Source organism: Xenopus laevis, chromosome 4L (assembly GCF_017654675.1).
Source record: "Xenopus laevis strain J_2021 chromosome 4L, Xenopus_laevis_v10.1, whole genome shotgun sequence".
Lineage (NCBI taxonomy): Eukaryota > Metazoa > Chordata > Amphibia > Anura > Pipidae > Xenopus > Xenopus laevis.
The window spans coordinates 76,954,985-76,982,032 of record NC_054377.1 but is presented as its reverse complement, the minus strand read 5'-3'; the positions used below and the strand labels follow the sequence as shown (position 1 = coordinate 76,982,032).

At 35.7% G+C, this 27,048-nt stretch overlaps 1 protein-coding gene across 4 annotated transcripts in view; it reads right to left on the bottom strand.

Annotated features, from left to right (window-relative positions):
- Positions 1 to 499: 499 nt before the first annotated feature.
- Positions 500 to 27,048, bottom strand: part of negr1.L (neuronal growth regulator 1 L homeolog) — a 292,225-nt gene continuing 265,676 nt past the window's right edge. For all 4 annotated transcript variants that reach the window (XM_018258196.2, XM_018258197.2, XM_041590351.1 and 1 more), the window contains one exon: positions 500 to 1,808. In XM_018258196.2, coding sequence (XP_018113685.1) covers positions 1,684 to 1,808 — 125 coding nt within the window. In that variant the 3' untranslated portion in view covers positions 500 to 1,683. The remainder of the gene's footprint in view (positions 1,809 to 27,048) is intronic.

Sequence of the window (27,048 nt, the reverse complement as noted above, 5' to 3'; positions counted from 1 at the left end):
TAAATCCATTATACAGAGGGATTATCTTTTCCAATGGTAATCTAATTAGTTACCTCAAAAGGACCAACCATGGAATAACTTCAATTTCCCTGTTTGCCTTGTTAAGATTAAAAATAACAAAAACCATAGATTTTTCATTATTAAAATAACAAGGTAGAACTGGGCTGGCAGGACAGCAGGAGAAAACCTGACAGCCTAGATCTGCCTTGTGCCTTGAACTTGTGCTCAAATAAAAGTAGAGCAATACGCATGCACGAGGGAGTGGTGGCTGCAAGTGAAAGAAACAACGTGACTTGCCAGGAGTGTCCCAGCTGGGTCCCGGACACCCCAGTCCCAACTGAATAACACTTTTTAAAGTTACATACATACTTACCCAACTACACACTGTATAACAAGCCTTGAGATACAGTATCACTGATGTGCTTCTAATCGTATGTTTTGTTTTTCGGTAGTAATGTATGTTCTACACTGAATGATATCTAGACAATTGACACAAAGGTGGATTTTTACCAGAGTTTTATTTTCCGCTGAGTAGATCCATTTCCAAATATATCCACTTTTTTCTTGACTATTTTAGCTAGTTTCACAAATTCAGTACAAAATCAAGTGCAAAACAATACAGATTCCATGAAGATCAGATGATAAAATGGATTGTCACATTCTCATTTGCACAACATTTTAAAGGATTTTGAATACTTTTGAAGAGAAATAGCTCTGAAATCACAAAACACATGTGAGAATTGTGCTATAATTAGGGATCTGCAAAAATATATGGAATAGGTGTAATTTGCCAAGAAGTTCAGCCATAGACACAACTGCGTCTTCTATTGGACTACATGAACTGCCAACAAAAGAATGTTACATTAGAGAATCTGCAGGGGGTAATAGAACACTTGGTTTAAGGTACAGAGGTTCTGATTAGCACACAGAGAAGTCTTTCATACTTAGATGGTTACATGATATGATCTCCTAAAAATATGTTCTGTACATTTAGAATTTTTTGTAATAGACTTACCCCTTAAGCTAGGAAACCCCTTCTGAATAAAAAAAAAATAATAAAACTTTATGAAGGCACACCCATGCGAAACATACAAGTATAAATCCAAACTGCTTCATGCAGTTTATTTTATAATACTGTTTCTTGATACCCAAAATTAAGCTTGCAGTAGATCTAGCTGAATGTAACAGGAATAATCTTTTGAAGGCAATAATTTTGTAATAAAAATGGAAAAATGTCTGATACACATGAGTTCAAAATCTTATTTCGAGAGGCAACAGAACACGTGCCCTGGAGCTTTAAAGCATTCTTAATTTTTCCCTCTGCAATATTTGTATTTTGTAAACAGCAGCCTGCACCCAGAGTCTCAGACCCATCAATGAACACTTTTGGAAAGTTGTCGATTACAAACATGAAATCACAACTAATATCCTCTAAAAGTAATTTCAGAGCTTTCACATTTTTAAAAAAAGGACAATGTGTACTGCTTCACAACGTAATGCAGCTAATCAAAAAAGGAGGAGAATTAAGGTATTTACATAATGAGCAATTCTACAGAAGCCGATCATCCCCATGTAAGCGCTGTTGATTATATCCCATACTGCTACAAACAAACTCTACCAGATTGCATCCTGTCATCAGCACTTTCAAAGAAATCTTTAAAGCCTTTTTATGGTTCTGTATATTTATTGTATAATGGCGTTCTTCAGGTAGATTATGCTGGTGAAAGAGGACAGTGTCAACACAAGGTACCAGCAGGAGAATAGAATTTCAGCTCTTCCGGTGATTCCATACTGGGCTGTACTTGGTGCTGAAAAGACAAGAAAAGAAAAGAGAATCAATGTCTCTAATTTCACAGATAATACAGTATATATAGGAGGAAAGGTAACTGCAAGTGTAACCTTTTGGTGTCATTTTGCTTAAAATCTTTAGCTAGCCTTTAAATGATAAACGCTAACATAAAACAGGAGAGATAAACAAACCACCATATATTTTACTTGTTTTTGCAATAACTTGACAGCTCGCAAAAGAAAAGGAAGGTTGGAAAAAGAATTCTGTTGTATACAACATTGTTCCTTACAAAATAATGTTGCAAACGCCTTCTTTACAAATGCAAAATTGTGAACAAAATTGCACACATTTTGGGGCATATTTATCAAGTGTAAAATCAGAGCTCACTAAAGCAAAATTCCACCACTATCCTAATAGACTCTATTCATGTCTATAGGATTTTTAGAGGAATGTTTATTAATGGGTTAAGAGTTCACCATATGATAAATATGCCTCTAAAAATCCCATAGTAAGCGTGGTGCAATTTTATTGTGGCGACCTCTTCTTTCATACTCTGATAAATCTGCTCCCTAGTTTACTTTTAGTCCCCAGTAATGTCAGTTGCCAGTGGGAAGGCAATGCCGTGTGAAATAGACTGAAGTTTCCTCACAACTTTGGGATACTTTGGAAAAAGAAGTGACGCATACATCTTCCCACTGGTGATTTATACTACTACTATTTACACTACTACCGCTGGGAAGTAAACTCACTGGCAGTGTGCCATTATTCTCAAATGTGAATAACAAAAGTACTTCACCCAATATGAACCCCTATTGAAGCAAACAAGATAAACACAACTTGCATGTTAATTAGAAGCCTGGACGTTAATTAGAATCCACACAGATAAACTGCATGTAATTGCTTGTGTTTCTGTACTTTGCATGCTTGTAAATGGCCCCTATTAAGTTATAATTCATATAGGGTCTTATCTGGAAGTTATCTGTCTGAACAACATGTTTTTAAGTAACATAATGAATGTCCAATCTTTAGAATAATATCTCTGTTCCATAGTACTGGCAGCTCTTTTCACATATGCAACCCATTATCATTGCCTTGGAGAATTTTATATTTATGGGCAGACCCATTCAACACTGTTCTTAGGTATTACTGTGCATGCATTAATCGCCTATAATAGGATCCCAAAAATGAATCCTTAAGGTATTAAACATGTTTAAACTAATCACTGAACAGTTCATTTTACTAGGTCTTCTGACAATGGGGTACATTTACTAAAGAATTTTTTACTTGTCTAACTTCATCAAAATTCACTTTGATTTGCCAGGTATATTTTCACAACTCATCTCATATTTACTAAAAATCGTACACGTTTTTAAGAGAAATTTGGTGAACTTTTTCCTGGTGTAAATTCTCTGTGAAAACTTGCCAGAATATAATACAATTGTACTGGGGAAAATTCTCGCCATGAAGAAATGACGTATATGGAAAATTAGCTTGGAGGGGGTGATGTAGATAATCAGATTCAAAAATAACTGCTCTAACTTTATAATGGTAGTTTGCCAGCCTGAACCTGGAGACATTTTTTTTTTCTCCAAAAATTAGTTCTTGTGCTCTTAGTAAATTGGAGAATATTCACTGGAGAAATTTCACCTGGAGAAGAGATGGGAATTTATGCCAATGCAAAGAGAATTTTCACCACTGCGAAGTTAATTATAAAAAAATTCTTGTGTTCTCCTTTTTAATAAAATTGGCAATGTTGAGGGGAATCTTCATTTTTGGTGAAATTGCTCCAGATTTTCACTTTACCCTTTAGTAAATATGCCCCAATACCTCTATCCAGTGCCAGGCCAAGCAAAAGTTGCTCACATGACTGCTGCCGAACGTACCTCACCTTCCCCGAGTTCTTTCCCTACCTCTGTCATTCTTTAAAATGTCTCATACAAAATGTACAACCATCTAACTGGTTGCTGTGAATTACTAGAGACTGGGGCCTATGTTTTCTCTGTTAACATATAACCTCTAAATTCTGTAAATTCTCTCTGATTCTGTTAACAGAATAGGAAACTGAATAGCTATTTAATTGAGTTACTGTATATATACGTAGAGCATTATGAGAACCCAATGGTGCTTACTAAAGGCAACATTTTACATCAAATGACTAGCAAGGAGCCTGTCTTTTTTTTTCTCATAAGTTGTGTGACTTCCTATTACCAAATGAGATTTTAAAAATAGAAGTATTTAGAAACAGCTTACACTGTTGTTCTGTTTGGCACCCTGCTGCAATTAACTGCTCTTAATTTTGTAAGATTCAGCTTTCATGTGTTACCCTTCTAAAAATAAAATAGAGTCTGTTTGTAAGCGATGATGATTTCTTACATTAGTGACTCTATAAATGATGCCTGTAATACAATGACACAACGCTCTTTGGCATGATTTTCTTTTATCCTTTTAATCGTAGTTGCAGCTTACAATCTAAAACAGATGCACATTACATTTCTGACACATTATGGAAGATCTGGGTCGGCTTCACAATGTTTCTGTTCCTTGCTTTTCTCATTGAATAGCAGACATCACACACACAGGGCTTTCAGTTAGCACAAGTGCTGTCTATGTAAAGCACTTTTAATTCATCACAGCACAAATGTATAAAGTATTGCTTGTTGCCTTTCTATGCCTACAATTTGTTGTTAGCAAATAAAAGCTTATACAACACCAATGTAGGATTTATAGATTTATATTTTTATAGATTTTGTTAGTTTACAGTGACATGTGCATATGCATTGCTGTAAACATACATTTCTAATATAATTTGATTTCAGTATAGAATAATAAAACAGTAAACGTGATGCTGTATATAACACAATTATGCAATATCAATGCAGTGAAGGGCATTGAAAATGTCAAATACAGAATTCCCAGAGATCCTAGCCATTTCATCATTCATTGAATTTTGATTGAATTGATCATATCATCCAATTTATCTATTCAACCAAAATCAGTGTTTATCATTGTCCAAGCCTTTTTGAGATTCAATACCTCAGCCCCAATAGAGCAGCTAGTTATTAAAGGGACAGTATATCTCCTTAGCAACATGAGTTCCATGAATAGGGCTTATGCTGAGCATACTTTATGCCTATTGTTTTAATTTTGAAAACTTGCAAGGAACCAACAAGGGTCTACCTCACAAGGACCAAACATGCAGTATCTTCAGTTTTTCTGTTTAGCTGAATAAATCACAAAAAATTAAAACAATAAGCATAAGTATCTTTAGCACAAGCCCTACAAGTCCTATTCATTACACTCATGTTGAAAAGTGGGTATTTCAATTCTATTGTAGGCTATGGACATTTTACTTTTTTTATAGTGTATTTCACCAGTATTGGAAAATTGATGATATTGATTGTATTTACTTTATCCACACTTTCCAGGAAGATTGATTGAATCAAATCAAATCGATCCATGGCTAATTGACCGATGTGTTAATCATTATGTAACAATCAGAATCCATCATTCTAAGGCAATCAGCAGTAAACCTGCCCCTGAATATGCAATGGCCATGCATCAAGCTTTTCCAATTATTGATTGTTTTTTATGGCTAGATGGGAAAATCTTGAACTCATAGTATGGGATCTGATTTTCCTTTTTCTCTTTAAAATCACGACATAAAATTTAAATTATTTGTATTATAACAATGACCTACTGCACAAGAGTTAATATTATATGTAATATAATTTGCAATATGTTTAGAAAGAGAAAAGGTTGAATTATTGCAATGAGTGAGTAGGAATCACTTAACCATAAATAACGGCTCCTGAAAATCTAAGCTATAATTCAGCTGGCTGAAGATTTCTTATATTGTCATAAACAATATCCCAACTCGTCTAAGCTTTGAAAAGGTGAGTTATGTGAAAAGGGTGTAAGAGGGAATAATCATCATGAAGTACTGCTTTATGAGGAGGAACGAAGAATGCCTGTCAAGTGCAAATAAGATATAAAATTATTATTACTAATGTGTACATCCAGAGTTAGATGAACTAAAACATCAATCTGGTCTTTTGCAAATAAGTTATGTATGGAAACACACAGTATATGGGATGTGTAAATATTTCAAAATATCAAAATAATAAAAAAATACTGATTTTTAACTCCTATTTACTGGCTCTATGTATTTCAATGGGCACTATCTGCAAGGACTTTGTATGTTTTCGTAGTGTCTGTGTGGATTTTTCCTGATAAAATTGACCCCAATGTGTGTGTATTGTGTACGGCCCTTAGATTGTAAGTAGGGATGGGCAAATTTGACTCATTTAGTTTCGCCAAAAATTCGCAGCCGGCGAAATGACGCAGACGCCCATTAAAGTCTATGGGTGTCAAAAAATTTTTGTCGCGTGGCGAAATTGTTTTGACGTGCGTCTTTTTTCTTGACGCATGCAGCCATACAAGTCTATGGGCGTCATTTTTTCGACGAAACGAGGTGAAAAAATTTGCAAATCCCTAATTGTAAGCTCTACTTCGGCAGGGACTAATGTAAATGATGAACAAGGTCAGTAAAGTACTGCATAACCATTGCCATTGTACAGTAGAAATAAAGGAAATAATAAACAAAAACCCGATTGTACAAATTATTTATCCTTTACTATTTTAAGCTTTTTACCAGTTCACATTTTGCTGGGTTAATGCTTTTACTGTAGTTTGTTCTGAATTATTCTTGTTTACTGCTGTGACTTTGTTGTCTGCTTTTGCAGCAATGTCCTTTCTAGTCTTTATCCTTTGCACTGGGAAATGTGTGTTCTCACTGCTTATCTACCATAAGGTTAATATCCCTTTTTCTCTTTTCTTTACCAAGCCACCATTATACACAGCCTCTTTTAATCTGTTTGTGAATTATGTATAGTTGCATTACATGAGCTATACAAGAATAGGTTTACATATTGATTAATATATAAAGCTTTCTTAAGGCAATTACAGTTGCCAGCAGTACCAGCCTCCTACAGCAATTTCCCACTATCACAAACACACACACCACTCAGCTATGATCACACAGGTTTTAAAAACAAGAAAGTTACTGTATTACGATGCCATACAACCTATATATCATTAATCCTGCTGCTTGAATTTTCTTCCATGTTCATATCCCCGACTACCTAGATCAGTCCATCCCTGTTTAGCTTGTTCTGCACTACATATAATTTTAACACTGCCCCTCTACCTAAGCTGAGAGCAATTAAATCATTTTTAACTTTAGTGAGATGGAAAGTTTGCATTCTGTTATAATACCATGATAATATCATGATTGTAAATACATACTGTTTATGTTTGAAACTTATAAGGGGCCAAGGTTTTTTTGGACAAAAACTCAAATTTTTTGTGGACAAAAAACTCGAATCTATTGAGATTTATTATACCTTGAAGCTGCTGAAAATCAGAATCTGAAAATCCACCATCTCAAACCTGCTGATGTCATGTAGAAGTCAATGGCAGATGTCCCTTTTACAATTTGAAGATATCATGATCTGCTCTGGGTTTCATCCGATAACCCAAAAAAAACTAGAGATTCAGGCGTCATATCCGAAAAATTTGTACAATTTGAGTTTTTGCTAGATTTTATCGAATCTTTTATAGCACCGAATTTTTCGAGTTATTTATTTAAAAAATAAGTTAAAATAATAATATAAACCACACATATGGTCAGCACAGCACATTTTCCCATACAAACGAGTACTGCATTAGTATTTTGCAATCTTGACATAACCACATGTAAACTTCATGCTTCTACATGCTCTACATTTAGGGGGTTATTTATCAAGGTCCGAATTTATCTCAATATCTATCGGCTGCTACAAACTCCGATCTAAGCCGCTCGGGTTTTTAACGCTTATTTATCATTACATTTTCCTGAAAATACCCCCCGACACAACCAAAAATCAATGGGACTGTTCCCATTGACTTTTATGCAACCTCGACAGGTTTGAGATGCCGTGTATTTGGGCTTTTTAGCCCTTGGGGTTTAATAAATTCCGAAAAATTCGTGATTTTTTTAAAAGCCTATTATAACACAAAAAAATCACACATTTTTCGGATTTTGGGTATTTAGTAAATAACCCCTTATACGTGATATCTTGCTTTCTTGCAAAGTCCTATTCACTATAATGCTTTGTTCAGTAATGAATTAATCAGTAAAAATTATAATGAATGAACTTGCAAGAATTATATGGATGTACTGTTTATAGAGAATATCAATTCCCGTTTGCAAAATTAAAGATTTTAGACATTAGATAACCATAGGTAGCTACAAATCTGCAGACAGATTGTTATTCCACAGCAAGGCTGGGCCAAGCCAGCCGGGCGCCCTAGGGAACCCAGCCGGCCACCCCGCTCCCCCTTTTCACGCCCAGATGCATTCACAGGTTGGCAGGACAGGAAGAGAGAGGAAAAAGGTGAGAGCAATGGAGGGGAGGCAGGGGGGGGAGAGCTATGGAGGTTGGGAAAGCAGTGGAGGGGAGAAACCAAAGAGGGCTGCGAAAACAGACTAGGGTAGGCAGAAGACACCCTAGGCAGGTGCCTCTTCTGCCTAACCCTAGTTCCGGCCCTGTTCCACAGGTCATGGAACTCTAATGTTACATCCAAAATACAATATTTTAAAGTTTTTGGTACATAACTCCTTTATAATCACAAGTTTCAATGAACCATGTTGTACAGAAGACAGAACTAAATTAGATGCCATCATTATGCACCTTTTTTATGGGCATGTTTTTGATAAAATGTTTTCTGTATTTTAATCTTTTGTGTATAAAATTGATTATTTTTATTTTCAGACTTTAAAAAAAATTCAAAAGCAAACAGGATAACGGGTAGGTGATCTAGTGTTGTTTCCCTTTAGAAAACTGAGTTTCTGCTCTTAGACATAACACGATGTAATGAGAATACAGTAATTTCTGACATTGCTTTTGGCATGATGAATTACAGCTGTAGCATCAGTGAGTTGCCATAATTTTGTTCCCCTGTAGCTAAATATGTCAATTGTCTTAGCTGTCTGTTACACTTGCTGCCAAAATAAAAACAAATGCAAATTAAAATGTTTACAAAACATAGCCCTTTTTAATAATGACAGTAACAGCTGATTTTTTTTCTTTTACCAACTTACTTATTTATGACATGCAGTACACAACATGCATGCAGATATACAGTATACTGTATGTTAGAACTAAACTTATGGGTATCATGTAGAACTGGCAAAAGTAAAATAAAATACTGAGAGTGGGCAACTTTTCAAATATTTGCTTTACAGGCATAAAAAAGCTTTCTAGATCCAGCTTACTGTTTTGGAATAATAATTAGAATTTTTGAATTGTTTGCACCACAAGGACTGGATAGCAGCATAATGCTTTATTTTCAATTGTTCTGAAGAAATAAAAATTATTTAATTTCTTTTAAGAATTATAAATAAGAACGATTCCTGGAATTACAAGAAGATGAGCCAAAAATTACATTTTCATGTAGATGCATGTCATAGACATTTTTTTTACAGTATTTCTTCGGCTAAAAGCAAACCTTTTCATTTCCATTGATTTTCTGTTTCCTTTAGCATGCCTGCAGAATAACTTGAGAACCATCAGTTGATCAAATAAAATTAGATAATTTTATATCACATTACTGTTGATAGAAGGAATGTAAGAAAAGGCATGGTGATGTTTTTCTCTGACTGTGTTTAGTTAAAGGCTCTAAAATAATTGGGAAACAGTATAACAGCTACAGTACATAAAAAGCATGGTTACAGTGTGTATTTTTTGTGATATTCCTGGAAAGGCCCGAAATGTTCAGATTATCATACGAGACCCAGTGCAGACAATAATATCTTCAAATTGCAAATATGACTCTGCCATTGACTTCTACAGGACCTCGACAGGTTGAAGATGGAGTATTTAGGATTTAGACTTTTTGCACCCTTGGGGTATAATAAATCTTGAAAATTTTGACTTTTTTTCCACTCTTATTATTATTATTATTAACATGTATTTATATAGCACCAACATATTGGGTAGCACTGTAAAGTAAATGTGATTATACAACTAAATCACATGAATTCTATACATAGAACATATGGAGTTACATACATCACAATCAATACCGGTACAAAAGGTGAGGAAGGCCCTATGCAGAAAGAGCTTACACTCTAAAGGGAAGGTAGTAATTAATAAGGTGTGGGAGTGGTCAAGATCGAATTAAGTGGGTGAGAAATGTGGTACTGTATGTGGTGTTGCGTTTGGTAGTTAAGCAGAGTGAGGGTAGGCATCTCAAAAAAAAGTGAGTTTTCAGAGATTTCTTGAAAGCAGAAAGGTTAGGAGAAAGTCGGACAGACCGTGGGAGAGAGTTCCAGAGGAGGGGTGCAGCCCTTGCAAAGTCTTGAATGCGAGCATGTGAGGAGGTATTGAGAGAAGAGTTGAGTAGCAGGTCAGTAGAGGAGCGTAGTAAGTGGTTGGGTGAGTGTATAGAGATAAGTTTAGAGATGTAGGGTGGGGCAGAGTTATGAAATGCTTTGAATGACAGGGTCATTAATTTGAATTTGATTCTGAAAGGTAGCGGAAGCATGTGCAGGGATTGACAGAATGGCGTGGTAGAGGAGGAGCGGTTGCTGAGGTGTATGAGCCTTGCAGCAGTGTTCATTATGAACTGGAGAGGTGACAGTCTCTGGAGGGGAAGGCCAATTAATAGAGAGTTACAGTAGTCTAGACGTGATATGACAAGAGAGTGAATTTTGGCAGCAACTTGGGTTATGAATGATCGTATTTTGGATATGTTCCTTAGGTGGAAGTATTTAAATCAAATTGGGAGCAGAAGCAATAAATACTATTAGTAAGCATGTCGGAGACCTCTAGTGACCAAACAGAGGTAAAACCACAATCTCAAAAATTTCTCCAACACATGCTATTAAAGTAAAAAAATATAAATTTTATTCACATCGGTAGTTAAAAAACATGTATAGTATTCCCTCTAACGCCTAACGCGTTTCATGCTTACCCAGCACTTAGTCATAGGCAGAATCCTTAGGTGGAAGTGACATGATTTAATAAGTGACTGGATATGAGTGAATGACAGGACAGAATCTAGGATAACCCCAAGGCACCGGGCCTGGGGAGAGGGGGGTGATAGTGTAATTGTTAGCGATGATGGATGCTTCCGGGATGTTACTGGTGTTAGTTGGAGGAAAGAGAACCATTTCAGTTTTAGAGAGGTTTAATCTAAGGTAGCGTTGCGACATCCAGGTAGAGATAGCGGATAGGCAGGAGGAGACGCGAGTTAGGAGTTCTGGGTTGAGATCAGGAGATGAGAGATAGATCTGAGTATCGTCAGCATAGAGGTGGTAGTGGAAACCATACGAGTTGATTAATTTGTCGAGGGAGGAAGTATAGAGGGAGAATAGTAAGGGTCCCAGGACAGAACCTTGAGGAACCCCAACAGAAAGAGGTAGGGGAGAAGATGCTACTCCGTTGTAGGAGACACTGAAGGAACGATTGGTGATGTAAGAAGAAAACCAAGACAGGGCTGTGTCACGAAGGCCAAGCGAATGGAGGGACTGGAGGAGGAGAGGGTGATCTAAAGTGTCAAATGCAGCTGAGAGATCAAGCAGTATTTGTAGTGAGAAATTATTGTTGGCTTTAGCCGTTAAAAGGTCATTAGTTAGTTGGGTCAGGGCAGTTTCAGCGGAGTGTTATGTCACAGAGGAATGAGGTTAGTCGGTTGTAGACTAGGCGCTCAAGTAGTTTAGAGATGAAAGGTAGCAGAGAGATAGGTCGGAGGTTGTCAAGATTGGAGGGATCAAGAGAGGGCTTTTTCAGAATGGGAGTGACAAGAGTATGTTTTAGTTGAGAAGGAAACAGTCCAGTTGAGAGTGAGAGATTAAATAGGTGAGATAAGGCTTTGATTAGACAAGGATTGGTATTGCGGAGAAGTTTTGAGGGAATTGGATCAAGCGGGCAGGTGGTAAGGTGAGAAGAGGCCAAAAGCTTTGAGACTTCCTCATCAGTGACAGGGGTGAAGGAGCACAGGAGAGACTGGGGAGTGTGGAGAGAGGGTGGTGGAAGTCTAGGGGGGGTTGAGTAGTCTAATGTCCCTTCTAAAAATTCAGATTTTATAGTTTAAAAAAAAAAATCTGAAAAAGTAGCAGTTTTTGTGCGACAATCTGATAAAGTCAAGGTTTTCCCCATCCGATTTTTTCAAATTTTTTTTTATTGATAAATAAGTGCAAATCATGGATTCTAGTTTGGTCAGGCTTTTTTTATTTAGAACATCAGAAAAATTCAGATTTTGATAAATAAACCCCACAGTGTTGTCCAGAATGCTTTTGAAATTATTAAATGTGTATGTTATTCATTTTAGAAATGTAACTTTCTTCCTCATTGAATTTGGATTTGCTAAATATGTATATAAAATTAAAGGCACAAATTATTGTTAACTGGAACAATGTTTTGCTTTATCATAAAAATGTCAAGACATCGTAAAATAAGGTGTCATTGGAAGGATTTTCATTTTTCTCTAGAGCGTTAGAGATAAACTTCCAAATATTGTGTTACGCTGGTGTTCACTGAAGATTTATAACTTTTCAAATTGTATGTTGACAGCCTATAAAAAGAATTAGAGTGATGAGCTGAGATGGAATAGATAATCGGCTTGAAGTTTATCATATCTGACATTGACTGTTTTGACCATGAGAAAGTTTATCAAGAATAAAAATTGAAAATGGCTTTTGAATCTGTAAGAAAGATTATAATAACCTTCTTCCAACTATTCAGGCTGACCATAAAAGAATTCCAAAATTGTTTACCTGGAGCAAAGATGAACATTTCTAAAATCACAGTGATCCAAATAAAAAAATCCAGTAACAATAATGATTTTATGTAAAAAAGTTGAAACAGAAGAAAATAACTTTATGGGCTTAACCCCAACTTTCAATAACGTACAAAGAATAAAACGTTCTTATTATAATAAACAGGTCCATTTGGGACTAAATCCCTTTACAACAGTTAAATTACAATAAAATGTAATTTTTTTCTATTATAAAGGCCACTATCAAACCAAATCATTTGACAATAATGTCCTTTGTATGTGCACATGACATTGGGAGGATGCATGATTACTTTAAAGGGCATGTAAAGGCAAAAAAATAAAATCCGTTTTTACTTTCCTTAATGAAAAAGAAACCTATCTCCAATATACTTTAATTAACAAATGTGTACCGTTTTTATAAGAAACCTGACTGTATGCAGTGAAATTCTCCCTTCATTTACTGATGTGGATAGGAATTGTCAGACGGTCCCTAACTGCTGACAAGGAAACAATCATACTTTTGAACAGCAGGGGAACCTTCCCAGCCTTTCAGAACTCCAACAGCTTTGTTTGTTTCCCTGTTTTGATAATTTATGACGATCCCTAAGAGGCCCAGACCACACGGAGCATATGCACAGTCTTGGTCTTGAAAAGATGTTTAACAAAGTTACAAGATGGTGACCCCCTGTGGCCAACTTTGAAAGCATAAATCATTTGTTTGATTAGGCTTGTGGTGCAGTAAGTTCATGTTATGTTTAGTATACAAAATACAGCATTTCTAGCCTTATTCTATTTTAGACTTTCCTTGTCCTTTAAAGTCTAAAGGGGTATCAGATCTTGCCAGTATATTTTAGGACTTGTTAGCCTATGAATATTTTGGTCAGATTTTGTCAGATGCACAATGTTTTGAGTAATTTCACAGCCAAATAAATAGATAATTTTGGGAGGGTTGGTTGTTGTGTTGTGTTTTTATTTATAACTGTCCATTAGTTTACCAAATTAAGCTAGTTTTTGACAACAGTGAGGTATAGGCAAGTATGGAAGCTTTACAATATTCTTTGGTTCTCCCATGAACCGTGTGGAAAAAGTCCAAAGAAATGGACTGGGATTGTGTTGGCACTTCTTACCCTTATTCAGTTAGTGATATGTGAGAGATGCAGTATGTGAGCATGGAGATTCAGCAATATATTGAGGAATCCCTACTGGGATCCTTGCATTTCTTTCTTTTAATTATTACTTTAATTTTAACTTTGAATACCTTTCCTGCAATCAGATACTGGTATCTCATAGCAAGGCAATGTATACCACCCAATACAACATCATTGGACAAACTGTTATTGTTCAATTTGCAATGGAACTCCTGCCCTACTGGCTTGTCTTGACGTTTTTATTTACTTGAATTTACTAATATGCTATCAAAGTAAGCTCTTCTCTTTATTGGTAGCAATTTAAAAGTAGCAGTATGGGGAAACCTCACCTATTATTAAATGGCATGTATAACAACATTTTTTAAACAGCCTAGTTTACATTTTTGCCTGTAGGTAAACAAATAACTCAGATTGTCTTAACAAGAGTAATAGACCAATGAATTTAATAAGTGCAAAGTAGAAACCAACTGCAGACAGTTTAAAAACGTATTGCTTAAAAAATATTTTAAAATGTGGTCCTATAAGAGGAATCCATTTTAAAATGCAAACTGAACACAAGTTAAAACTCACTGTGTGAAAAATAATAAATAAAATAAAGCCACATGTTAGCCACAGTCAGTTTACAATGAGACCACTGCATGATGTGCAAGTTAAAGGACAGATAGGGGTGAAATGCGGGATGGCTACATGTAACCTGCAGCCCATTCCTCATGCATACAGTGCTGATGAGTACCAAGCAGCACTGTATTCATGTCGGGAGCACAGTTCTGTGTGGTGTGTGTCTGTTTATTTGTGATGAGCAAATTTTTTCGTTATGGATAGATTCGCAGCAAAATTCTGTATTTTGCCATTTTTTTTCAAGAAACTGCAACATAAATTCATTGAGAAAAAAATGCCTATTCACTTCAATGCAATTGGAGTGAGAAAAAACACCCAACGACAATGCACCTCTAGCTCTATGACTCCCATTATTTGGAAGTATATATATATATATATATATATATATATATATATATATATATATATATATATATATATATATATATATATATATATATAACCTGAATCAGACGCTTGCTATATATATATATATATATATATATCTATATCTATATTTATATATATATATATATATATATATATATATATATATATATATATATTAAATATTATTTAACATTTTCCCTATTCAAAAATAGCTTCTAAAAATATGTATTAATTATGCAGGCATTGTTCTTGGTATGGCTTTATGTACTTGGTTAATAAGTATATTCACTAAAAAACATTTGGAGAAAATGGCTAAGATTTTATGTCCTCATCTAATTCTCATCTCTGCTGCCGTTTGACTTTGAAATGCTTAATTTCATCTTCGTGCACTGACTTTATTTGATGTGCCTGGTGAGGATTCTCAGACTCATAATTGTCAGCAGCTGTTTGTCCAACCCCTTATCAGCAAGGCAGATTTCATTCGGCCATCTGGAGCACAGACCCTTTTGGCCACTTATCCAAAACTGGATACGTAGGCACTCTGATGCTTGGTCATAACATTTTACCATCTTGAAGTAATTATGTAACTTGTAACATGGATAGAATCCTGGGACTTAAACAGTATTTACAGGATTCAGTTATTGCCCCTTTTAATTCACACATTTCTCCTTTCCTAATTATATAAGACATTTACACTGACATATCAGACAAAGCAAGGGAATGCTTTAAAGCATTCGGTAGGGTTGCGTTAAGGTGTCTCATTGTGCTTAGCTGCTAAGCCAAGATTTACAGAGACTAAAAATGAAAGGTAGAGTCTAGACAGCATTCAGTACATTGAAAATAATTTACCAGGACCTTATAACACAAAATGTGCAAAACTTCTCAAGGTGAAGCTGAAAAATTGTACAGAACAAAGTATCTGTACATGTATCTGCCTTTATTTTGTTTAATTTTGCAAAAGGTCTTATGATCAAAGAAAAAAATAAAATATTTAAAATGTGTGCAATTATTCTTTACGTTTAAGAACCTGTTATACATATACCAACATCCAACAGAAGCATTTGTTACCACCCTTTATATGCTGGGGCATATTCCACTATATTCCATGGTATAAAACATTACAATCAGTTTTCATTTAGAAAAGACACATTGTGTAACAAAATTGCAAAATGATAGTAAAGCAAAATATAATGGCAGGATTCACAAAGGCAATGTAAAACATTATACATTACTACAGCATACATGCACAATGAATCACATAGTCAATGAGGTTTACAGATTTGTCAAACAGCATGATGTAGAGTAGATCTAGAAACATAGCAAGTACAGATTAACAAGTTCTGCAAACATGCCATTATATGGTAATGTTTTATCCTCTCGAGGACAAATGCCTTTTATCAAAGTCTGACACCTCTAAATAAACACATTTAGAAGGGTTTAGCTTTACTCTAGTTAATCTGAAGCAGGTTTGAAGCAAATTCCTCGTGGACATGGTCTAATTACATTGAACCTGCTTGAAATAAGCATTTTACAAGAACGACAACAATTGACGCCTAAAGGGATCATAATAAAATCATCTAGTAAATATTGGCCTGGATTAATGAATGTGAGATTGTCTGAGTTTTATAGGCAATATTTTCAAAACTCTCTCTCTCTAGTAAGTAGTTACCAGATTATAGTCATTTACTTACGGATCTGCAGTGCGTAAAGTGCAACTTTGTATACAATTGTCATGCTTGCAATCTCATGCAGTTGTGCCTGAAGAGCAATTGTGCACTTTTATGTAAATAGGACAAAACTATGCTAAGTTTTCCGGTTTCTTTCATTTCCAGCAATCCCCATTTAAATTATGGCTGCACTTGTTTCTTAGGAGCAAGATTGCTGCAGCAATTAATGCGTGACACTATGGGAACCCTGGAGCTACCACCACCTTTGAGGGTTCCCCTTTAATTAACCACAAATGCAATCTAATGCTAAGAGGGACAGTAGCTTTTCTTTAGGCTGCGCAGATTGGCCACACCGTGACTGAACTGTTGATCCTAAATAAAGTATTTTCTATTTTACTGTTTTGTGGGTGTGTGTGCAATCATATATGCACACACAGACAAACGTACACATTACATAAACCTTTATTTGTTACATAAAAAACTTGGGCTCCTCACCCAAAAACAGTTTTTTGTTTAATGAAAGAAATTCAAAGCAACTTTCCAATAGATAAAAATGTATTTATAAGCTATACATAAATGTAATTGCAGCTGAAAGCTGTATTTGTCTGACAGTTTATATTCTCTGCAATACCAACTTTGACTTCTGAAACAATAGCAGAATCTAGCTTATTAGTAGACCTGGAGGTGACCTGGATTCTCCAACATTGTTTGAACGTCAAAGAAGGGGATAATTAAATACTGCTTCAATTTTAACTTTAAAATTACTGAAGTGTGGCAAATTATTGGCAAAATATGTCAAAAATACCACATTCTTGGAGCAAAGTGTCTTGAAAATCATAGTTCCCCCTTAAAGACCATGGCAAGTTTTTATGGATAATTAACCATGCGTAGAGAACTACAGTATGTGGCCTCCCATTCATATCACTGAGGGAAAAAAGTACAGGCACTTTCCTGCTGCTGGATTAGGTTGAATGAATTGATTTTTTTTCAACTTTAGTAAAACAATTTCTTTTGAAGCAAAGGGAATAATAAAAATTAAAGATTATCAGAAGAGTACATTTTTGAAATTGCAAAAAAGTTTTTCTGTTAGGAAACCTAACCTGATCTGACTAGCAACCTCTATAGCTTTGCAAGATGCATAGGATCAGCTGATTTCATAGAATATGTTGGTCCATGAAAAGGCATAAAACCTACCTCTCTTCTTTACCTAACATTCTGTCTATATCTAGAACAAAACAACTATGGCAAGATTACATTCCCTGACAAAGAACATCATTTTTAATAGAACTTGCTGGCTTTCATTACATTAACAAGCCATCCAAGAGCTTGAGAGTTTTATACAGATTCATTTGTGGCAATTGTCAATCAGATTTTGTCTGCTGATTTTCATTAAGAGACAGAGATAATATAAAATTACGTGACTATTGATTTTTACACTGGTTAAATCAAGGATTCAAAATGCTATGTGATAAAACACCTGCACCTGCTTATTGCTCCTTCTCACTGGCTCCAGGTACAGCAAAACAAGGTGCTTAGTGTGTTGACGTTTTGATGGAACATATTTTACACTGGCTTACACAACTGGAGCCACCTGTGATGGGAGTAATTAAAGGAATAACTATTGTAATTTTTTATAGTGAACAGTAGGGACATGAGTCATAAGAACCTAACAGCACAGCCAGGAATAAAAGAGCGGTTGAATATCGCCCCCAAGGAGCAAAGAGGTAAATGGGGTTATGTAATAAAAGTCACTACGTTTGCCCAGGGGCAGTAACCTAAAGCAACCAATCAGCAGAGTTTACTAGTCACCTGTTTAAATGCAAGCATCTTATTTATTGCCACGTGTTACTGGTCCTGGGCAAAGTTACTGCCTTATATTACATATAGGGGTGTAGGCTTTAAAGGTATATGCAAAAATAAATGGAAAGCCAATACCTTGTCTGCTACAAACGGGTGAATCCCAAACTTTATTCAATGGTGCTCACAACACTTCCATGTTCAAACGTTTCGGGACCGCATGGTATATGGTCAATGCATACTTTTGTATATTTTGTGTATCCTTAAGTAAAAATGTTTCAAGGCTGATGGTCTGGTAAATGTAATACAGATGGAAACCAAAGGCTCTTTCAGGATATTTTAGCTAGTCATATATGGAAACTCTTTCAAAACCTTATTGCCATGTCCTTGTTTGATTAATCTGGTTCACAATACAGAAGACTTCAACTTATCAGGACATCTTAATTAATTATCTTTGATAATGTTCTAATTCATATTCTTTATAATACATGAGAGTCATAAATATCCTGGAACTGATATAATTATATACAGTATGGTGCTTATTGATGTCATAGGCTATAATCATGACTCAAACTTGTGTATTATTAAAAAAAAATAATGTACCACTGTTGTAAAATAGGAGGATATTCGGTCACCTCTGAGTTCCATGACTTTTTATAACAGCTTTTTATGATCATGAAACTGAAGGAAACATTGAGAGAACATGAAAACTTTCTATAGTGACCAGGGCCAATTAAAAATATACTTAGGCCATCAATAACATACTCAAAGTTTATTGAAAGGTCAGCTTGCCCTTTAAAGAAAATCTATACCTTCCAAACAAATACTTAACCAACAGATAAATTGTATCGTAATAGGTCACCTATTAATTTTTTTTTATCAAAATAGCACATACATATCAGTAAATATTACACTTTTATGTAGCCATTTTATATCCACTATATTGGGATGTTCTGTGCTTTCACTCACTGGTTACTTGACAGAAAATAATGGAGGTTCTAACTGTATCTGAAAGGAGATTTGGAGTAAAATACTCAGGGGCCCATTTATAATTGCTCAAACTTTTTGGGTGTTTTTACTACTCAGAAGGGTATGGAGGACAATGTTTTTAAAGACTCCTGTTTTTTGCCTTAGGGTAGTGGTGGTCAAAAAACCTCATGTGACATCAGTCTTAGATCTCCTCATTCCCCAATGAAGTCTACTCCCCCTATTTGTCCATACTCGAGAGCTATCCATACAAGGCTTATATTCACAGTAAATTTTGGGAAATGTACGAAGAGGATTATGGGACAAAGAATCAGTCAATGGTGTACAGCAGGATAACACGAATACTATGCTTCCTTCTTTTAAAATTTCCAAAAGACATTTAAAAGGGACACAAAAAATGTAAAATATTATGGACACTAAATTTTTTTCCATCTGAAATACTGTGTGTTTACACCAGATCTAACTGTTGTGAGAATGAAAGAAATAACTGCCTTCCTAGAATAAGTGCACTTTTTTGAGGCCATTTTTTTTTAATGTAGAAAAATACAAGGTTACTACATTGCCTATAGTAATTAAAGCTTTAGTCAACTGTCAAATAAAACCACTACAATACAGTACATAGTACTGTATCTGTAAGCTTTAGATTTGGCTAGAGGGTCTTTTCTCACTACTGTAGATAAGGTCATTGATCTGTACAAAAATCCTGGAGAGATCCAGTCAGCCTGCCGCTATAAACACCACGTCAAATTTAATTGCTGTCAATAAATACTGGAAACATCCATGACTTCTATGTAAAGAGGAATTTCAGTGTCAGGTACCTGCATTCTGGATACAAGATCAGATGTGCCCATAGGCTTATTCTACACAAACTGACAGAAAGAATTTCCTCAATTTCCTTATAATGGACATCATATCTAATGATATTACATTAGCTACCAGCCACATTAACTTCTCAAAGAAGCTCTTCAATGATTTTGCAAAGGGGTCTTTTTTCTCTCCAGTGTTTTCCCTGTTGTAAATATGGGTAGTGAAATTTAATATAAAATTCCTAATTATCTTTTATTTCAATATTACTGAAAAAATAACAGTACTGAAAAAATAGTAATAATTAATTTAAACTGAACTGTTTCCTATTTTATCTCTCTGTTTCATCTTGAAGAAGTCTTGTTTTATTTGTTTTTAATTTATTGTTGCATTAAGTTCTTGCTCTGATATCTGTATATCTGTTTCCAAAGCAAAACAGCAATCATTTTTTTTATAGCTTAATGCATATTGTTGACTGAGTTAAAAAGAACAACAGGAAGGGAATCTGACCCAATGACCCGTAGGGAAGCAGGACTTGACAAGGTTAGGAGGACATGCCTCCCCCTTTGTGAATCTGCCATTGTCATTGGGGATTCACTGTCTTAAGAGAAAGGGGAGGCTCCAGGTATAGCTTACCAGTTCCGGTGCAGCAGGCAGGTGGACCAGCAATTGGACCAGCATCTCGCCCTCCTGTTAGTATCTTTTTATAGGTAGTTTGAATCTGAGCCCTAAGGGGACTGAAATGGGTATTTGAAAAGTTGAGTGGGTAAATAGGTAGGCCTGGAAAAGATGGTCAGAATTGGATGGGGACTTGAGAAAGAATTTGTCTGGGAAAATGTGTTGGCGCTGTTTTGCAAGATGTTGGTTGTACAAACAGTTTACAATATGTTTTCGATCTTTGTAGTTGTTAACTATGTTAAGCAATTTGTTAATAAACAACTGCCAAAGGCCTCCCCATATTACATTCACTAAAAAGCTCTTTCTCCCATTAATAATTTTTCTTCCAAGGGGCCATTAGGTGAATGAAAGCTATTACAGTACTGCAGCAGCCATGTGGTGTGTTTGCATAAAGAGTTGCTTAATGTAACTTGATGAATAATATAAAGCTAGTAACTGGTCAACCAAAGTCAAGTGCAATACCTTTTGTATGTTATTTCGGTGATTATACCAAGTTTTTTTGTAATTTTGGTGCATTTTTTTCAGTTCTGCGTAGATGTTGTATTCTTGTTTCTGTCCATAAAACCTATTTGGCCAACCCAAAATAATCAGACTGTGATTCTGACTGCTGATTACACTAGGCGAAAAAAAAAAAAGCGTTGATTTTAGTGGTTTTATTGGATTTTAGTGATTTAATTGAAAATAGAAAACAATTGGCAAGCATCTTGAATAAAAAGATCAACTTTATTTCAGCAGTTTAAAAACGGCTTTTTAAATCTCAGTTCAGAAAATGACATCATCAATTAACATCAATGAAATTATTAACCCTTAGACACTAACAAACAATGCTTTTTCTCAAACTTTTTAGTTTTTTTTTTCAAACTTTGTGAAGTTATACTTCAAAATGCCTGAATCATATCTAGTCTGTTCATTTAGACTTTTTATGCGACAATAACTTTCAATATCAGTATTTTGCAACCTTTCATCACTAAACTTCAAATTTTATTGCTATATTCCGTAAGTTAAGGAATAGTGAGTTATGCCTATGACTACATATATTTGTATACAAAACGCGTCAGGATGTTTTTAAACTGCTGAAATACAGTCGATCTTTGTATGCAACAAATGGCATACGGAGTGCTTGGGACTCCATGCAAGTGGGCCAAGCCCTGTGTGTTTAATGCAACGTAACGTTTCGGGGACCTGCCCCATTTCTAAGAGTGTTACTCAAAGGCTGCTGATCCATTTCAACGGAGCACCAGACCAACTGTGTTTTGAGAGGCCAGGGTGTGCTGGTGGGTCTTTGAAAATAAGGAGTACTAGCCAAATTTGTTCGTTTGCACTTTACCTTCAGCAATGAATTCAGGACGATGCACCCAGGCCACTTGTCTAATTTGGTGAGTGTGTTTTCCTTTTCAAGATTGATGCTTTGTTAAAGTGTTTGCAAACCCTTGAGCATGGGACCTGGGGTATATACATCTGGGTTAGAGAGTCTGCAGGGTAAGCAATTTATGTTGTTAAGGAAGTTCAACGCTACCCAAATAGAATTTATACATTTATAGCTTTTGAATTTATGTAGCATTCCGGTTTTATGAACACAGCTATATTTATTTATTTAGAACAATACACAAAAATATGTTTAAATGGTTGTATGCAAACAAAATAAGTGAAAGTTAACAATATGTGAACAGTTCATATGTATTTGGGGCAACTTTTGCCTTGGAAAACAATTCTTCTTTGTTTGTGATGTCATTTTAAATGTAATGGTGTATGTCTTTGTGCTTTTGTTCCCTTTGTCATATTTACAATCATATCATTTACTGTTAGCATCCTTTTAGAGGCATTGTAGTTACTTATATTTAGGACCCATTTTAATTAGGAGTTACCAATGTTTTGTGTATGCTTTGTGATATAGAAATGTTGATAATGATAGATAGTGGTCCAGAATCATAAAGGAATATAAAGAAATATGATGTGATATAGAGAACAGGGAGTGTCAAGGCCATCTATAGTTATCTGTTTATTTATGGGGATGCTTTTAGTTTAATATTGCTAATACTACTACATTGCTTAAGCCCATTTGTCTTTAAAGGTTGATACTGTTACTAGTGCTCTGATTATTGGCTTTATATCACCTTTAATAGCTGAGCAGAACTTAGTGAAAATTGCTTTATAAGTATGTCCAACATAAAAACAAAGTCATATTTCTACATTATGAAAGGTGATTGTTAAAATCTCAAACTAGCATTCCTTTCACGAAGCTGCACATTGAGAACATGTTCTTGCATTAAGTAGGGCATATTTCCCACTATACTTTTAAAGTCCTCATTCATCAAGTGTGTTTTAGGAGCATTCAAGGGTACAAATGATTTTATATATCACACTTGATTTAAGTATCCTTTTGTTATTTAAATGTGCAAAACTGATTGAGTAGCTATTTTTATATACATAAAGAGGCAAAACAAGTTCACCATTTGCTAGACCTGATGGAAAAAGGATTGGTCAATGCTTTTGAAGCTGCTTGTGACAAACTTGTATTATTATTTTTTAGCGTGTCTGAAAAATGAAAAACCTTCTTACTAGATATGCACTTATGACTTTACATAGATGAGCCTTGACAAAACTTTTTTTTTTTTAGAACATATGAGCACAAAAATAGTAATTAACATGGTTTTTTACTAATGTCAGCTTGATTCTCAAATTAACCCCTAGTGCAATGCACTATTGAGCACCACCTGCTGGTATGTAGCTAATTGTATTACTAAGCTTCAATTTACTGACCCTAGAATACAGGTGTGTGTTTTTTGTCCATACAGCAATTGCAAATGTATAGGTTAACATAATAGTGCAGAGGTTAGTATAGTGTGTACTTTCTGCACTCTCAGCCTCATTTACATTCTACAAATAGAAAGGGTGCCAAATAGAGTATTACTCTGGCTGTGCATAAGGTCTGTTATGCTGTACCAGTCTTGGTTTCCTCTGGGTATAATAAAAATGTAGTATAAATGCCATTGGGGCAGAAACAGAGGTAATTCATACACACTGTAAAGTGCTTTGTAACAGTATAAACAAAATACAATAATAATACCATACTAAAATCCTGGTGCCCAGTAATTATAACACCACTGCAACTGCAAATATAACATGCTATTAGTGGCTACTAACTCCAAATGGAACAGTACCTTGGGGCAGGTAGCGCTACCTGGGACATTGAACTGACCTGAGTTATTCTGCATCTATCCACCCGGAGTGGAGTGTGGGACTGTGGCATTGAGAAGATTGATAGTCCACACAGGTTCCCCAGAAAAAAGTTATATTGTGTGATTTGCTTTTACAATTATTGAATACAGTTTACATAAAGTTTATTTTTGTTTCACTGCAAACTGTGTGTTTTATTTTTCCAAATGGAACCCCCCTAAGGTATGCTCCTGGGGGCACTGTGCTGTAAATCCCAGTTCCCATTTTCATTCATAAGCAAAGAGAGCTTCAGGGCCCTGTATTGAAAGGGGTTAATTGTTAATTTAAAGAGACCAAATTAGGGTTAATCGTGAGGTACTTGTGCCCATACATGCTCTGGAAACTTGGGGTGAGCACCCTTGCACCTATTTAGTGTGATGGTACATAGGCAGATTTGACACTGTCGGTAATCTGTTCTACCATGGGGACCAATCTCCTTAGAATAACTTTATATCGTAGTCAGCGGAAATCACCACCAGTAAACCTGTTTACTGATTGTGTAAAATTGCCTGGACAGGCAGTTTTCTGGAGAAATGTTACTTGTGGGTAGAACAGACTTGCTATGGGAGTCAAAATCTCCAAATGCCATTGCCCATACAGTACGGTGATGAATTGCATATCTGTTATCTGAGATGGTACAGTAAATAGATCCCATGTTTAATAAATCATGTTCTATGTTATATATAGTTATTTAGTTCATTTGTGTTGAAAAAGAAGCAAATGTCCATCAAGTTCAACATTCCAGTTTGTACCCCATCAGCATCCCTAACCCACAGGATATATGTAATATTTTAATCAGCTATCACCTTGTTTAACATTCCGAAATTATATGCAGCAAGCTGGATTTTAAAAAAAATTGATACTTTTTTTAATATCAAATACTATATATAATACTTTATATAGAGAAATCCCATAATCCTTCAATGTTTCCCTTAAAACAAATATGCCTGTAGACCACCCCAATATAATTTTTCACTGTCTTACATTCAATCACAAGTTTTTTTATTAACTGAATGTGCGATTAATCAAGTTTTAATGCAGCCAAGTGTTTTGACTCATTACTAGCTTTTGCTAACATGTGAAAGAATCCGATAAGCTGCATGCATAAAATAGATATATTGGGCACTCAACAGAACTGTGTGTAATATATGTTTCTATGAAGCTGTGAAGACATTATTTGGTTAGAAGCATAAATAATAAAGTATGTCAGTCTAGTAATTCCACATTTATTATATTAGTTAGTAAATGCAAAGGCCATCCTTATTCTCCTACCATAAAAACTACCCAGCCTTTTCATAAAAGATGATTGCAATTTCCAATGTCCTGTATTTGCAATAAAAAAAAAACTATAACTCAAACAGAACATGAGCTATTTGCTCTTAAGATATGATAGCATTTTACCTCAAATGTTATACGTCATATTAAGTATTCATTGAATTTGGACGTAGTTCAGATACGGTCCAAGTATAATTGTTCCTACTTTTCAAGATGATTAATGTATTTTCTGAGCTAGACATACTATACTGTGTTCTCACAGTGCATTTGGGAAAGACCCCAGAGATACATGAAGCCACTTTGGTTTGTGTATTTAACACAGAATAGCTAAACACATTTAACCCACTCCTATTTAACACAGAAAATTGCATCCCATCTAATTAAAGCATTCACCATTGTGAACAATGGTGCTTTGGTATGCTAATGAAAAGGTTTAATGACAAAGCCTTCTTCCATAAAAAATAATAAAATGCAGGACGGTCGTCATTTAGCCACATGGGTAAACAGAAACCAAGTGCATATAGAAACAGACAAGTTAAACACACACAGACACAGACAAAGCAACTGAAATAATATATTCATATTATATAATATGTTCAGTTATTTTAGGGTACAGTAGAAATTAAGCTTTCAAGATGCGCACACACACACACACACAACACTTTCATTTAAATTTGCATTTCAGAACTGTATCTTTAAGAAAAAGTGGAAATTGGGACGGAACATTGACTATGCAAAGGCAAGTGGTGGTGGATGGCCCATATGAATGCACATTACAATGTAAGGAAGCACATTTCATAAAAAATGCTAACATAAGGTTGCTCCTCACCCGCACAGTCTGAACTGTCTCAAAATCTCTGTGCAGCAGCTTTTAGAGGGTGCACGACGAACATTGACCATCCATGGGAGACCTTTCATATGGCACATTAGAGACACAGAAGGATCCCCCACCAAGCCGACAGGAGTGTTGCAGCCTTGTTAACTAGGCCCCAGGGCTCATAACCATAATTGAAGATGCAGATAATAGGTCACACAGGAACAACCTATGGATCAGGGGCATGTCTGAATCCCAAATAGATTTGCCTGCAGTGGCCCAAGGCATCTTTAATACTCTGCTACTGGACCTTTCAACGGGATGGTTTGAGCGCGACTGTATTCACCAGGCACAGACACAGGTGGCCTTTCTGCAAGTGGCTCGGCACCAAGGAATCTCCCCTACAAGGGTGTGAAATTCCAGATATATGCTGACACTGCACCAGCCACTCTACAAAAAACTGTCTTTTGCCCCTGTCACTAAGACTTTACAAAGCCACCAAATATGCTACTGCTGGCGGTTTCCTATAGGCCTGGCTTTCACTTATAATAACAAATCCTTCTGGATGGCAACACTTAAGGCGGGCTCAAGATTTTTATTTAAGATTCATTTAGCTGATGCCTCTGCACCATTTCTCCAGCCCCTACCCCATGATCAGTCCCGTGGCATGTTGCACCCATCCTCACCAAAACTTTACAGATCTCCAATATTTGCACAGTCAACCTCACCCACTTGATGGATTTGTGGCACATACAGTATGTGTGCGTTGTAGCGGTGGACTGACCTGAAGGCTGACTAGTAGCCACCTGCCCCAGAACCCACACCCTCCTTATCCATCCCCCCCCTCCTTTTCTCCCCATTTTTTAAAAAAAAAAAAAAAAAGCCAGGATTCACTGCTTCCTAAGGAACACCAACACATGTCAAAACTGTAAGGCTTGCTTTAGACCCGTTGGCATTCATCTCCACCAGTCCCTCGAATCAGATTATATCCTTATGCTTTTGCTTCAACTGAATCTGGTTGTCATGACCAGTTTCAATTTACCCAAAATGCTTAGGGTCTTTTTA